The sequence below is a fragment of the Neolamprologus multifasciatus genome, chromosome 16 (assembly GCF_963576455.1).
Source record: "Neolamprologus multifasciatus chromosome 16, fNeoMul1.2, whole genome shotgun sequence".
NCBI lineage: Eukaryota > Metazoa > Chordata > Actinopteri > Cichliformes > Cichlidae > Neolamprologus > Neolamprologus multifasciatus.
The window spans coordinates 30,866,442-30,883,413 of NC_140454.1; the positions used below are offsets into that span (position 1 = coordinate 30,866,442).

The following is a 16,972-nucleotide window of genomic DNA, read 5'->3' on the forward strand; positions in this document are numbered from 1 at the left end:
AGGTATTTTCAATTAAGACATTTTTACAATACAGAAATTAGGAAGAAGTTCCTTAGAGAAGGAAGCCATATAATAGAAATAATAACAGGTGCATATAAAAATCCTCCATCAAGAATTTTATTGAAATTATATAATGGCCTGCAAAATTTGAATAGGAATGAAACATTATATATCAAACAAAAGTGGGAACCTGAATTACATCTTGAGTTGTCAGAGGATGACTGGCGATCCGTATGTCTCACACAGCATAATTCCACCAGCTCTAGACGATGGAGAGAATATGGCTGGAAAAATGTGATTAGGTTCTTTATTACTCCTTATATCAAAAGCAAGCAGCTGAAAACACCCCAACAATGCTGGAGATTATGTGGAGACGGGAACGCCAATCATTCTCATGTGTTTTGGAAGTGTAAAAATATCAAACCTTACTGGGAAAGCATTGCAGTAACAATGAAGAAAGTGCTGGGGTATGACGTGCCGTGTGAGGCACAAGTAATGTATTTTGGAATATGGGAAAATGTAAGAAAGGAGGACCATTACTTGTTTAAAATTATGTTGTTGTCAAGCAAAAAGAAAAGTGACCCTTTAAAATTGGAAGAATGGACTGATGTAATCGAGGACATATATATAATGGAGAAAATGACTTACACTTTGAGACTAAAATCTGACAAACACTGAAAACAGTGGACAAAATGGATAGCCTATAAGACTCACTCAGCCCCATAAGGCAGGGACCTCTCCTCGTTGTTGTTTTTTTCCTCTTCCACAGATTAGGTGTCCTTTATTCCTTTTAGTTTGTTTCTTTTGTGTTCTTTTTTCATATTTTTGTTTGCATGTACTATAAAACTGGAAAAAGTACAAAATAAAAAGTTTAAAAAAATTTTTCTTTTAGTTTCTTATCAGTCTCCTAAACAACACTAAGTTATGCAAACCCCCCACCCCAGTATTAAATCCATCAGTATTGATTGATATTAAAGTCAGAATGCGGCTGTAATTTCATGGATACCTTCAAGCTATTGATTTAACAACTTTAATCAATTATTCATTTAATAATTCTGCTTGTATCTTTGACTTTATGTATGTGAAATGCTGTAAAAAATATGGATGACTTGGCTCAATAGCCTTTAATCTTATTTGAATTTACGTGATAGATTTCTTCCAATCTACAATGTAAACATGGGAAGCGTATGAACATCTGGATTTCATGCAGGATCCATTTATCATGTTCTCTGTGGGTTTGTGTGGTTTTTCTACTTAGTTAATGTGGTTCATAAACATTGTTTTTCCCGGTATCCTATCAGGCAGTCTTGTCCTCCTCGCTAACTAACTTCTTGACCATCCTCATTCATAGCAGAACATTTCATTAGCACTTGCTCAAAAATATATGAAAACCTTTAACTGCAAGATTTTTAAGGAGTGCATTTTTTATTTTTAATGACATTTTTGGCCATTTCTTATACTCAATTGTACAAATAGCCCTAACATGCGAAACTCGAGTTTATCTGATGCATTTCTTGTTTTACAAGAGAGATTCAGTAATAATTAAAAGACTCCTAATCTCTTGCCAGTTTTTGTAGAGAAAATATCAATGATAAAATGACCGATCTAATCCTTTATGTGCTAGACCAACTTTAGTGATATAGGCGGGGATTCCCTCAGGTTATAGCATCCATCCAGAGGCTCCAATATCAAAGCTGTAAAAGGTGCAATATGAGTCTTACTTTTAAAGCAGATTAACTTGATGTTTATCTAATTTCATTTGCTCAACAGTTAAAACGGGAAATAGTCCCAAAGGTCCCAGTAGGCTACTCCAGCATCACCTGCCACATCCATCTTTTATCTTTAGCCATGACAGTTTAGGATAGATGACTTAAAAGTGTGTTTTCCTGTTGGAATTACTACTAAAAAATAAATAAATAAAATGAAAATTCATTAAATTATTTTTTTGGGGGAAAAAAGCCCAGTAATCAAACATAACAAAGCAACAAAAAAAACCAGACATTCCTGCCTATATTTAAACCTCCTTTATTTGCTTTCATGATGTCTTATATCTTTCGGAGTCTGAGAACAGCTATATGTAAATTATGTGTCTAGTTATTGGATATTTTTCCAGCAACTCTCAACTTTTCTGTTAAAAAGAACCATTACTAAGAACAATAAATTGTTCCAGTTACCCTTTAGTGGACAGTTTGAGTTGAAGTATTTCACATCACCGTGAGCGCACATACTTTTAGACTGGACAACCCCTTTGGGAATCAGCACTGTGACCTGACATTAACAAAACCAAACCGGCAACAATAGCTTTGCCCGGCAGCTGCTGTGAGATGAATTACCGGCAAACTTTATGTGATTAGTCAGGGCATTGCATTAGCAAAGACAAGACGTAACTCATTTTCAGGTACAAGAGCGCACGCTGCTGTGTAGCAGTTTGACTTGGGTTAGCGAGAGAAAGTCTTGGTTCTTTATAGAGTCAGTGTGAGGCGAATCTAATGCATCTTGGCAATGAATAGCATCCATTGATTCAACCACATCAAACTCTCTTCCTTTTCACAGTCCCTTGCATGTCTCTTGCTTGAGGTTTTTGTGCGCGAATGTGTGCACACATAGATTCCTCTGGAACAAAGGAAATCCATCCAAGATGAGAATTTATGCAACGTTCCCCTCTGAAAGGTTGAACAAACTGCCAACAGCAGAAAAATCTTGGATCCATTTATTTGACAGTGATTAGTAGTGACTGATTATTTCAGGGCATGGCATCGCCTGCTAGGCTAGGGGGGTCATGTTTATGTTGACTGATGAAATAAAGAGACTGACATCAGGAACTCCTCCTCACAAACAAAACAAAGATGCATAAGAAGTTGCCATCTGACTCATGATGTTAAGGCAGAAATTGTGGTGTGACCTGTTCTTTTCCGAGAGCACAGAGAGCGCCTGAATGCACAGCGACAGCAGTATCAGTGTGAGATCTCTTGAAGAGGAATGGAGCTGTAATGTCATTTATCTGCAGGCCTCTGTTAACGTTTGCTCCCAGGGAAGTACGAAATTGAGATAAAAACTGGTGACCAATCGAGTGTCAGCCTGCCTAGTGCCTGCTCGCGCTGATGACGTTCTGATAAAAGCGACAGATGAGAACACGTGCCACATCCTCAGATCCCAGTGGTTTCTATTATCAGGGGCTCTGTATAGCATATTCATTGGCAAAGCTTGCAAACGTTATACAAAAATCAATACTCTGCTGACTGGCTTGCTCCTTTTTTATTATAGGTCTGGCCATAAAGTTAAGTATGAGTCATTATCAAGAACAGCCTAATTTCCTAGATTTATGCCGTTAACGAGGGCCTTTCAGTCTCTGGTCTCATCAGTGACAGTCTTGTTTATGAATGTGGAGAGTGTAGTATACCAGGATAGCGATGTCAACTTTCAGAGCAAGCTATAAACAGGGCTCATGGTATGCGAGCACCTCCCCTTGGGCCTAATATCGTCTAATAGAGACAATGGACTTCGATCCAATCGATTCTATAAATCTTTAAATTCTTTCTTCAGACGCATCACAGATTAACTTTCAAGTTATTATAGGTGTATATTTCCAATAACACAAGTGTGTTTTTTGCTGTGTTTCATTATTATTTTTCTTTATACGTGCCATTTTTACAAGTGCAATTTTAATTAGTTTTAGCATTTGATCCTCAAATCATTTAGATTTATTGTGCTGAAAGCAAGAAAACACACCCACTCCTGGCCTTTGACTGTTAAATATATTAAAATAAAGGAGGCTAGACTAATGGCCCTGGTTTTCACGACTGTTGCAGCTGTACTGAACTGAGATTTTAGACGCTTAGTAATCATCATTTTACATAACACTACTCAGATGTTTAGAATGATCATTTGTGCATTTATAAAATGCAGCAATTGGATTGAGGGATTATAGTGTACAGTGCACACTATTTTTTTTTGTTCCAATGAAGCATTTCTTCAAGTGCTACAAATTCACACGGTAACAAAATGAATAGTCAAAATTAACATAGATTTAACATAGATTGCGCCAGCCAGGTAATGTCTCAGTCATGCTAGAAAAACAAAACAACAAAACAGGACAGCAAACTACTTGGGACAAAATTGTTATTCGCCAATCTGCCACAGGGTTTTGGCCAGCTCTAAGCTTTTACTGTGAATTCCTTTTTAATGTGAGTGTCCTCATGTACAAAAGGCAGCAGATATGCAAGTTTTTTGCTGATTTACTACAGTTAATTGCTGTTTCATCATAAACACATTCTATAAAACCACAAGTGGTTGCAGACCTGGTCCCTGTGTTAGAAGCAACTATTTCAAATTCAAAGAGATTAAAAGTTCATTGCACAGAGTTGTAATTATTTTGTTTGTGCCGCAGTCTATAAACACTGTTTTCCCTTGTGTGACTGTAGCATTGGTGCTATAACCTTGAAACTAGCGCCTGTTTTAATGGCTACCATCTGGACAAGGACAAAAGTGGAAAGTTAACCAACATGTGTCAACATATGGTAATTAATGGGCACAATCCCTGAAAAAAATATAGCATGAAATATGTAGTAAGCTAGTTAGCAGATGTGCTAACTATTCTGTATGTTAGCATAAATATTGGCAACATTTTGGAAAAGCTGGAAAGGCAGACACTATTACAGTTCTTCAAATGTATAAATAATACAATTAAATCAAACCTCCGCCTTACATTTTTTGTTGGAAAAGGAAAAGGAAAAACGTTGTAGTAAAAAGACACAATGAAACAGTAACAGAAACGTCACATCTTACCTTGAAATCGCAAATGCATGTCACCATGTTCCCAATTCTTAGACATTCCCCATCAAACTTGCATGTGTTGGTGTCGCACAAGAACAGGTCTGTGTCCCGGTCATCGGAACCTGGAGGACCAAAGCCAACAAGAGACAACAGTGACTAAGTGCTTTTCTGTCGAGCCTTCAAGCAACTCTAACCTGAAACCCATTCAGGGTCGTTCCTAATGAACCTCTGCCATTAGTCATATCTCCCTCAGCACGCTGCACTCTTGGAACACATAGGTCTACTGTGCAAAAACACAATGCTAGTGCAATCCTTGTCCTTAGCTGCCAGAATGATCAAATGAAAAGGCAGTAGTCGCTGCTGAAAGGTGAACAAAAGATTTTTTGATGATGGTATATTACATGATGTTCTGATGATGCTGGAGATATTGAATGGTAGATAGTGCTCTTTAATACATCGTTTTAGAAAGCACTCAGATGTTTAATAGAGGTGACATTTAGGTTCATTACTGAGGTCATGGCGTATAATTTTGTGTCCTACACAACATATTTGTTCTGTTTCTCCACCCATTCATTTCTCTTTAATATTTGTTTATGTACAACAAGACTAACTCCTGGGGCGTTGTCCAGCAGAGGCAAAACTGGGCTATTATCCGATTCAGGCTGCGTTAGGGAGCTCAAATGACTCCAACATAGCTTTCTGAATCAAATCAGCGAGTCACATGGGCCTGAGACTGTAGACTGAGCTCAGGGCTGTTAGCTTACCTGAAGTGACTGCTTTTAAAAAAGGCCACGGGCACAAAGGCCGTAACATGTGCATGAAAGCTTTTTCCAAAATACATTTAAAGTGTATTCCACCAAATTCCAGCTGACATAAACCCGGCAATTGTGCAGTATCTATTTGCACAAAGATTATTTTAATGCATTCCAAGTTAAAAGTTGAAAAGCTGAACTTTTTTTTGAAAGATCACTGAATAAAATTTTATAGCTTAAGATATTTGTCAGACAAACCAATCTGAAAACTTTTTGCTGAGAATATTTATGAACCAAATGGCTAAATTATATAAACATGGCCATGATGCCTAGGTCAGACTGTAGTCTCACTACAGAAGTTTATATTGACATGTCTATCATCCTTATTCAGCTATAAATTGTATTACATCATCATGAATCAGTGAATATATTAGATATGACATATCAAAGACTTGTCAGTAAATTGTCTTATATGCAAAATGAAATTGCATTCATGACTGACAGGCTGCTTTCTATTGCTCTAAGCCAGGGGTCAGCAACCTTTAACACCCAAAGAGCCATTTGGGTGTTAAAGGTTCATTTCCACGCAAATGAAAACACTGGGAGTCGCAAATACTTTTTGGCATCTAAAATGAAGATAACACTGTATATATTGTTTTTTTCTACCTTTATGCTGTGTGTGAACAACTAAAGTGTGTTGCTTATGAAATCCATGAAGTGCTACAGAGAAAATTACATTTTATTTATGTAATGAACACATTTTGAACTCTTAAAGAAATATAACAAAAGGGAAAGACAAAGCTAAAATTATCCATGTAGCAAACAAAAACTGTTGTGAGCCGCCACCTTTATATCGCCTTTGGGCTTTTGGAGCATAGCAGAGCCTTGACCTGAATTTTAAATTGGAAAAAAGCACTATGCTACTAAAAAAATGAAAAATAAATATTTGCAAAATTCTGCACAAATATTTATTTATTTATTTATTACACAGTGAAGTCACTTTCATCTTTACGCAGGACTGTAAGCTGTCATCTGTGAGGCGGGAGCGGTGTTTGTTTTTAACATAGTTCACGGTGGAGAATAGCTGCTGACATAATGTGGATCCGAAGGTCCATAATTGACCTACCTGGGGTTGAATGTCTCGGTAAATGCACGGCGTTTCGGTGAGTATACCGGCTTCCGCGAGTGTGACGCTTATTTTGAGCGACAAAAAAGAATAAAATAGAATTTTATTTTTATATTTCAATATCACAATAATCTTTCAATTTAGAAATACAAGTTTAAAAAGAACTAATACAAAAAAAAATACACTTCAGCTAAATACTTGTAATTTATTTTCCCAAACCCCGCGGAGCCGCAGTGTAAGGACTAAAGAGCCGCAAGTTGCCAACCCCTGCTCTAAACATTTGCATTTAACCCTTAAAGTCCAGTCTACTATATTACTGGTGTATACATGTTTTTTCTCAAGAAATTATGTGTTTTCTAGCAAAATATCCCTGTGAGCCATTAATTACTAAATGAATATTAATCCTCCCTCTGCAAAGAGTGAGGTCCTAACGCTGTTTTCAGCCACAACAGTCAGGTTAAGCTTTAATAATCTGCTGTACCTTTCCTGGTGAGTACTGAACATCAACAGAGCAGTTGTTAGAGACCAAAAGCAGAGTTAATATAGAGTGCATGCTAAATCTAGAGTCATGAACACAAACATCACACCAGATGAATGAACAATAGACCTCTGTTCATTTTTCGCATTATTTCACGGTTTCCATTTAAAAGGTTGCATGAACAGCTTGTTTCCACTCCACCCAAACAGGACAAAAAGACTGTGATTGCAGATTTTATGACTTATGCCAAAATAATTGTTTTTCTGATGAGAACACAACACTTTTTTAACATCAAATGCAAACACGGAGGCAGTCGTATCATGTCATTTCGCCATTTATCAGTCCATTTATCAGCTGTAGGTGCGCACAGAAGGCAGAAAAACAAAATAACAAAAAGCAGACTAATATAAATAATTCATATGATATTGTCAAATTTTAGGATGAATTTTAAGCAGCAGACTATTTTCATCCAAAGCATGAAGTTAGTGGTTTTGAATTCCCATGATAGTTAACAATAAGAAAATAAATCTAAACCTTTTCAGAAGGAAGGAAATCAGTTCAACTAAAGTTCCCACGAACTGCATACACAGTATAGATTAGTGGAATGACAGTATTTAGGTACAGCACGTTATATACACGACTAAAACCTGGAGAAAAGATGCAGTTCAGTGTCGTTTAGCAAGCATTTTTAAAATATTTAATTAACCATTAAAAAGAAAAACACAGTTAGAAGGTCCACAAGGCATGGCAAAATCGGAATTCGGAGCTAAATATGAACATCAAAGGGATTCATATTTGACGTTCAAAGATGAACAGTGTGGGTTTTGTTCTTTTATGTCTCAGTTTATACTTTGCAGCCTTAAGGGAAAAGCAAATAGGCGGGTGACGTTTTATCTATTTTTTTCTTTTAAACACGAGACACAGATGAAGCAAGTATACGATGAAGATGCTGAGTATTTAGGTTTAAACAACAATTAAAACACATACATATTCTTTTATCTGCGACCATTATGAAAGCCCCCAGGGAAAATGCACATTTCTTTGGGATCAAATGTCTCTTAAGAGCAATAAAATTAAACTTTAGGTTATTTTAATCAACCTTATTTAATCAAACAATTAGAGCATGAAAAAAACCGTCCTAATTGGGTGTTTAACTTTTCTCACAGAGATATTCTTTATTACCACACCATCCTACAGGGAGCACATTACACTATCCACTACCCCAGTGAGTGTTCTGACTTTCATTTAGCCTGGCTTTTACGATCAGCCCCCAAAAAGTTAATCAAGCAAACTCTACATTAAGAAATACACAATTTAAACGATGAAATCTACACATTAGTAAAATAAACTCTTTTTTTTTTTATTTCTGTGGACTTAAAAAAATTAAAGCAATAATTTTGAGTAATATCAAAGAGAAATGCATTCAAATATCTAATCATTAGAGAAAAGATGCTTGGTATTAGTGAATGTATCCAAATCAAGTAAATGTCATTTGACTAGATTCCATTAAATGCAACATTGTAAACTAAATGTATGCAAAAAAACAAACAAAAAAAACATTATCAACCACAAAACTGCCAACGTGCTATCACGACATTGCATTAAAGGTAAGGAGCCAGCCTCGTTCATCTCACAAAACGGCAAAAAGTTACCATGTGAAATGACACGTGTGATATTCATACACATCATAATGCCTGGCTGTCTGTGGATGTTACAGGCAAGATATCTTACAAAGCTATTTTCTATTCATAGATATCTTATTATAATGGACACTTGGACACAGTATCTCCTGTAACGTGTCATAACCAGTGACCCTCTCCACTTCGAAAAGCCCTTCTTGGCATAGAACAACCTATCAGGCAATAATACCCCATGGAATAGAAGTCCATGCTAAAACGAACCTGCTATTTGCCAAGGTCCTGAATGACCATAAGTGTAAGCTCTCTGTGAAAACATACAATCACTGAGCCAAGAACAGTGGCCTGAGAGGTCTCCAAGCTTGGAGTGCACGGATGGAACAAAGCCCTCAGCCTGAAAAGGGCCATACAAGACAGTCTGGAAAACCACACGCAAAAACAATTTAAAAAATTTAAAAAAGTTGGCACCCAGGCAACTGGCATGTTGATGATACTCACTGGAGAGAAGCATTGTTAGGATGACAATCATACAACTGGCTACGTGCATACAAATGATTGGAAAATATCAGATAATTTTCAAGCCAGCTAGCAAAGTCTTTGAAAGATTGGAAATGTTCTTGTGTGTGAGCGTAAATCTGTGTGTGTGAAATCAGTCCAAGCTACAAATTTCATAGTTTGATATTTTAGCTTTTTTTTTCAAGGTTCTCTGGGCAACAGGCTTATGGAAAACAAAGGTGCGGAAAAAGCAGAAACTCGATTTTAAATGAAAAAAAAAAAGTGACTCCTCCACAAGTCATTAAACTGTCTTCTTTACCGAGAAACAGATGCGAAGCTTGGACATCCCCAGGAGCCAGGAAGCAAGAGGAATACATCTATCACTTGTAAACAATAACTCACAGGGATTCATTACTGCTGGAGACATTCTTATCATCTTATGAACAACAGTGCAATCAAGACTTGCAGATGAAGATGCTTCGTCTACTGGAATCAAAGACGATTGTTCCTGTGAACTGTTTACAAGGATGCGAGTGGCATATCAGCTTTTGTAATAGCTGTAAATGTCTGAAAAACAATCATCATGTGACATAAATTATGTTATGTTTTATACTTGCTTCTCTTACATCTTCAGAGACACTGGGGCCAAAAGGGTTTAGACTGCAGGGAAAAACGGCACCAATCTCAGTCATTTGAGAATGATTGCCTACAAGTGGTATTTACTGCGGTGGTACTTGAAAAATGTCTTTGTTTACACAATGATAAATGACACAGAATCAACAGGTTAGTATTCATCACCTTTGTTTTTTAATCATAAAACCATTTTGCCTTTTGGTGTAATCTGGTTTCAGATTCTCTTATGTGGCAGCGGCTTTGAATTCAAAAATTCAACCCCACATGTTTGGCAAACATTAAAAAAAAAAATAGAGGTGTTGGAAGTTTGAAATGTATCAATTTTAAGGAACCTGAAACAGGATTACAGTGATAAGCATTACTGTTATCAACTAAAAATGTTGTCAGTATCCCGTACAAGTACCTACATGTTCAGTCAGTGGATATTAGCTAAACAAATTGTAACATGCTGTGGGATTATTATAATTGTAATTGCCTAATATGTGATTCAAAGTCAGTAGCTTACAGAACATTTAGGTTGAATTTCTATTTTACTAATGTGAGACTGGTTTGATAAAGTTCATACAGACTTCAGAAACATTTCTGTGACATACTTTACCTCATAAACACTTTGTAAAAAATGTATATGTATCAAGAATGACTGAATACAAGATATCACCTAATTTTCTTTCAAATGAAAGCTACACATCTTTCGTAAATGTCCTCCCTCCATAAGCACATTAAACCAATCGTAACCAGGATTCCTGTTGAGTTGGCTGGCTTCCTGCTGCTTTGCGGCACACATGAACGGGGGTAAAGTAAAGTAATTTGATGGCTTATCCAGATGTTCTGAATAAGATCAGATCAAATGGATAAAACTGAATCCTCAGAATAATATATTCACTATTTTACAGCTGCTCAATCTAAAGTGGGGAAAAATGTATTTTGGGTTAGTGTACCTCACATACCTGGTTTGGCCAAGCTCAAGAGGACAAGTTTGATCAAAAAAATATGAATTCTGAAACTAGTTTTGACATTGACGAAGTTACGTTTTTGAACCGAACACATTTAGGGAGTAAAGAAAAAATACCAGTGGATTCTTTACATGTTCGAGTTATACTGAAAAGTGGGGACCTGTTAATTACCTTTCCAGCAATGTATTTTTGGAAATTTTAAAAGCTTACTGCAAAAGTGCTACTTGACTCCACATTACTGTCTGCTCAGCTGTGAGGCAGACTATGCTTCATTTATTTGAGTATTGTAAGCAACAAAGGCCCAGCTTGTGTACTGGACAAATGATGATTCCATTTTATAATTTTATATGACCCCCAAGCATTTTTCTTTTTTTCCTTTCTTTTTGTTTTCATACCCGCAACATATATGCCTGGATGGATGGATGGATGGATAGATAGATCTGGCAAACTAAAAAACAAAAAGATATAACCCTCAAGTGTTAAATAGCAAACAGTGCCGAAATTACATGTGCACCATGGCTAAGAAATTATGCACTCAACATGTGTAGTCTGGATGTCACCCTTAATTGGCTCATGTGGTAAATAGCACATAAGGCCTGAATATAACAAAAGAAATGTGGGCCTGGATTTGCAGTTAAAGTTGTTATAATTTATTTGTGCTTGGTTGATGTGCAGAACTGTTATGGCTAACACTTGGCACAGTAGCAGACCATCCAACTGATATGAAGACCAAATTAAAGTGTCTAGTATTAGTCACATCTGGTAACCAACTGATTAACAGATAATTAGCTATCTGTTAGCTAATCTTAAGGACATTTAGCTAAAGAAATCAGATGTGTTAGCAAGCAAGAACAAATGCTCATGAATCAGCAGGCGAGCCAGAGTAATTCTGGTCCTACCCCAAAATTTAAATTGAATGTTTTGCATAAAGCACAGGTTGTAAAAGCTAGGACCACTTCTCTTCCTTACACTTTAAATCCAGGGTTCTAAAATTGCTGCTAATGGGCTAATGTTGCAGCTTCTCACAGCAGACTAAACCTTCCTAACAGTGAAACATATAACTACTGCAAATAAATACCACCTCACAAACTGTTTAAAAAAAAAAAAAAACTACAATTACTAATAAAACTGCCACTCTGAAATAACACATTATAAACAGAAATGTGCAGATGTGTGCCATTTCCTGTGCGCAGCAATTTCCTGTAGCTGTGTATAGCCTTCAATGATTTGTTGGCTCCCTAAACATGCACTGAGTCAATAAAAATGTGAAAACCACAACTTTAAATAGACCTGCTCCAAACCCAGCATCACCAACTTTACCAAAGGTAACTTTAAGGAGAGAACAGAAAACAGATGCAATGATAAAATCATTCCAGCTGTTATTGTTTGCTTTGGATGTGTCGCTATGTGTGCTGCATGCTCTCGTGCCTCATTCCCAACCAAATGTAAATGGGACACGACTGATACAAGTTCCGCGCACGGCCCGAGCTGCACTGTGTCGGAGTCCAGGAAAACGTATACTTCCTGCTCCTGCCCTGTCGTTCCAGGAGGAGATTACAGTGAGCTGAATAATTAACGAAAACAAGCTGCCAAACATCAAATATTGAGAAGGTAATGTTTATATGCTAACGATTAAGATGCCAAGCGAAGCACTTACTTGTCTAAAGGAGAGAACTTGTTAGCCAAATGCATCTCCTGCTACCTACCTGGAATTTCACTGCACTAAGAACTATGCACTAAGAAGAATAAAGAGTTCTCCACCCAGGTTTTAAGCATTGTGCTGATCAATAATTAAACAGACTAAATTAATAATGAAGGCTGAACAACCACAGTGGTGAGACATCTTCTCCTGACCTTTCTCGTACTGGAGGTCTTTTTTTTTTATAACTTTGCAACAGGTTTTTTTTTTCACATGTTTGTGAGGGGAGAAGTTACAGTTTAGTCTTTTTATATCAGATTATTGAATGCTGAACACCAAAAGCAAGTCATAGTTTGTTTGGTCTGAAGCAACTGATGGGTTTGTAAACTTGTAGCTCTTTCTTGTGGTTTGGTTTCTTTTTATACAGAGAAAACTTGAAGTGATCCAAAATTTGTCATTACAGCATTCAGTTTGCTTGCTGGCCAGATGTTTCTGTGGAAGGAGCAACAAACGTAAATACAGGAAGAACGTATTGTGTTCTGGACTATTGAGACCTCGGCTCATTTTACAGCTAGCAGTTACAATTTGTGTACTCTGCACATCTATGGTACTTCTTCGCATCTCAGAATACAAAACATACCACAGCTAGGGGAAGATGTTTAGCACAAACTTGCAGTGTACTTCGGGTAGCTAGCTTGGCTCGAGGTAAGATCACGTTCTAGTCATAAACAAACCGCTCTGGAAGTTGTTTGCAATTGGACTGAGACCAGCTCCTCCAAAGGATGTTGATGCAGATGTTTTTGAGTGTGATCTATGTTCAGTTTGCACAGACAAACTGCAACAAGGAGGGAAATTACACTAGACTTTGCTTTAAATGGTCTAAACCATGCAGGTGTGAAAACATCCTGAAACTTTAAACACATTTTCAAGATTTTTTTTTAAATGAGAAAGTAAAACAAAGCATTCTTAGTTGACCAACTTTCATTTCACTACTTTAATAGAACCAATTATCAACTTCAGATTGGTTTGATTAAACCAAGCCAGCATTGCTTATCTCATAATTCATCTCTCATTGCAGTTTATTGTCAGAGCTGTAAACCTGCATGCAAGTATGTCTGACTTCTGTCTTGACAGATCTCGAAAGCAAATGGCCAGTTATCCCCTGAATGCTCTTAAATTCCCTCCACTTGATGGGATTTGCAGGAGGCTTTGCATATTCTACACTTATCCCTGTCACTATAAGTCTCAAAGCATCACGTGGACTTTTAAAGTTAACAATAGCAAAGTACTCACTGAAGAACAGATTGTCTTTATCACAGAAATGTCCCCACAGGAGATGTAAGGTATAATTAAATTGTGAGCAGTCATTCATACAGTTTATTGTTACAGTAGAAATGTGTGATAAAGATAAAACTGAATTGGACTGAATTCCTTTCAGCAACCTATGAATGCGTTGTTCTACTACTTGTTTTAATATGACCAAATACAGCCGAAAGCTTTGAGCTGGTCGTGTGTAAAAGTCTGCAAGTACATCTGTTAAGGATGTCTATCAGCCAGCTGATGTGCAGTCGGTATATAACACAGACGTTACTTGCTTGTTTAAAGCAATACAAGCCCAAAAATTGCAGGTTTGATTGAGATAATTACACAAAATTCTAATTACAGTTAAAATATTCTCCGTATTCATCAAAAATGAGGAAATTAAATTATGTACAAGTATTTTCTTTCGAAATGCAAAGTATTTTGGGCTGAGACGACCCAACAGTCCCAACAGCAGTTAACTGCGTTGGATGAGTATGACATCTTGGATAAAGCAGCAGTTTTTGAGTGCATGCAGGTGAATTGTCACTGGAAAGAATTTTACCCAGCACAAATCTGTACAGAAATTTGTTTCAAAGAGTCCCAACATGACAGTAGTAACGTTAACACATTACTGTAGTGTTAAGGCAATATTAAATGACAGGTGAGGCGAGCCTTCAGTTTGGCTATAGGGAGCCTTTTAGGATCTTAAAACTCAATGAACTTGTTGCACTGATCGACATCATCAAAGGATCAGGCAGCAATAAATTGTGCAACTTAAGGTCCGTGTCCAGCAAGCTATTATCTAGGAACTAGATGTTCCTGATTTTGACGATACTGAACAGGAGACGGGTGTGTTTCATTTGTTAGATAAAGGACCTTTCCAAGGGAAAAATGACTATAAAGTAACAAAAGCCACGTCCAAGTCCTAACATATCTGACATTTAGTCTCTAGTGAATATTCCGCATATCCTACGCCCCCAAGTGAGACAACAAGTTCACATCTGAAACCTTGTTAACTCTTTTTCACTTGTTATTACCAAATACGTCATACTATAACATGTTGAATTTTAATCGGCATATCATGGTCTGTTTGTCGTTGCTACTCTTTTCTTATCTTTAAGTCTGTCTACAATAGCAAGTAGGGCAAAATCCAGGTCTAACTTCACAGACAGAAAATTACATACCATGTGGGCCTTTATGTCTTTAATAGGTGCTGGTATTTTAGCTGATTTGTTTCACTTAAATTTAGAAATACCTCTGTGTTCTTTACATATGACTGCTTGTTTTCTGATAACATTGCCTAGATGAAGGATGTCGAGGGTAAAAAGTATTGGCCCTAGCACTGAACCCTGTTGAATGCCACAACTACTTCACACGTCATCATGAAGTGACACAAACACCAATAAAGAAAAATAAGCATCCCCTCTTTTCTCTTATGGCTTTTAATGAATCCCCTAATTCTACATCCTGAGAATGATAACCTTTTACTGGACAAATAATGATGCAGCAACAGGCATAAACACAAATCAATAGAAAATCGACCGACTCGCAGATCAAATGGGCCCTTTTTATAGCAGTCATTATGACTTGTCGTGGCAGGAAAAAAAAACATGTGTTTTTAATTACGTTAACAACGATGCAGTTACACTCAGGTGTCCTAGAAAGTCATAACAGTGTGACAAGGAGTCTGCGCAATACATGCACAGCATCAGAAACTGAAGCAGCTAAATGGAATTCAGCACTCGTTAACTTGATAACCGTACTGCTCCTAACCTATTGTGATGTGTCAACATGTTAACTTCTTCATTTTCTGTAACATTACTCCGTCAATATGGTGGCAAGTGTTAAAAAAACATTTCACAGTTCAGTTATCCCTTTTAAAAATCTTGGCACATAATGTATGCAATGATTATAGCTTCCCACGCGCCTAACTCAAATATAATTAATTAAAGAAATATATAGTATATAGGACCTTAACAAGTGTGGAAAACATTTCTTTCTGCTGCAGCTTCACAGAGCCACCTCGTACATTCAAATCTTTTCACAAATACTCCAGTACAAGATGACACGAGGGATTTGAAGAACAATTTTATGTCTGTACTCGCACTCAAACATTCACTTGGTGCCCTTCTAGGATTGAGATTGAGCTGTTCTGCCTCCTCGCTGGCAGTTCCTCAAGCCATTAACAGATGCAAGCCAAACAGAATGGCAGTCTTTGTCAAACCAAGTTTTTTCTAACTCCCTTTTATTCCATAAAACAAAATCGAATTCATTGCTTTTTAAAAGGCGACGCTGTTGAAACTGGCAACTCGTTTTCTTGATGCTACTGCCCATAATTATCTGTTTCTTAGCACTGAAGTGACATTGGACTCATCACCAAACTGTTTTTCAGTCAGTGCCATTCTCCCTGCACTGCAAACTGTCACACATTGGTGGTGTTGTTAGGAAGAAGTGGATAATTAAGCCCTGTGCCATTACTGCGGGTTTATTAATATCATTATCTTATTTTTATTATCTTTCAAAGGGTCTTATCTTTTCGCGGTGGACTACATGTCACTTGTTGTGCTCTATTAATTGTAACTGATGCTGGGTGCATGTGAGTGCATGTCCATTGTTCTATCATATGCACTTAAACCTCCTCAAGGCGTGCAGGATAAAAGCTTTCGCTGAAATGCAGATGAGAGTGTGTCAGGAAGTGGGGAGGCAGGCGAGTGTGTATTGGGACAGGATGTGTACCATTATCAGTGATTACGTGCAAATCATCACCACCATCAACAGCGGCGGCACAAAACCAGCCTCCAGTAGGTTACAATGCAGTAATCTGAATAAAGATATGATCAATTATCAGCCTGGATCAGAGGAGAGTACTGTTCAGATGAACTCATTCATGACTTCATCTGCATGTACTGTAGATTCTTGGGTCACTGTTTCACTTCATACCTGGGCTTTTTATTACAGGATGAATAATAAAACAAAAACAAGGAAAAAAATCTTTGCACCACACACCTGATCGCTTGTCATTAGTGGATCAATGACATAAAATTATCCTCATGTATTTCCAGTTCATTCATTACCTCAGTGATCCTTCAACATTAGCACTTCAACATGGGTATCACGGTAAAGGAAGACAGAATCACAGTCTGATGTTGCGGATGTTTGCATCACGGTTTTGGTCTCAACCCTA

General features: G+C 37.2%; 1 protein-coding gene across 1 annotated transcript in view; it reads right to left on the minus strand.

The window, feature by feature from the left end:
- Positions 1–16,972, minus strand: part of LOC146501072 (tomoregulin-2-like) — a 143,557-nt gene that overhangs the window by 124,190 nt on the left and 2,395 nt on the right. The window contains exon 2 of the mRNA XM_085134664.1: positions 4,786–4,895. Within this exon, the coding sequence (XP_084990790.1) occupies positions 4,786–4,895 (110 nt within the window). The remainder of the gene's footprint in view (positions 1–4,785; positions 4,896–16,972) is intronic.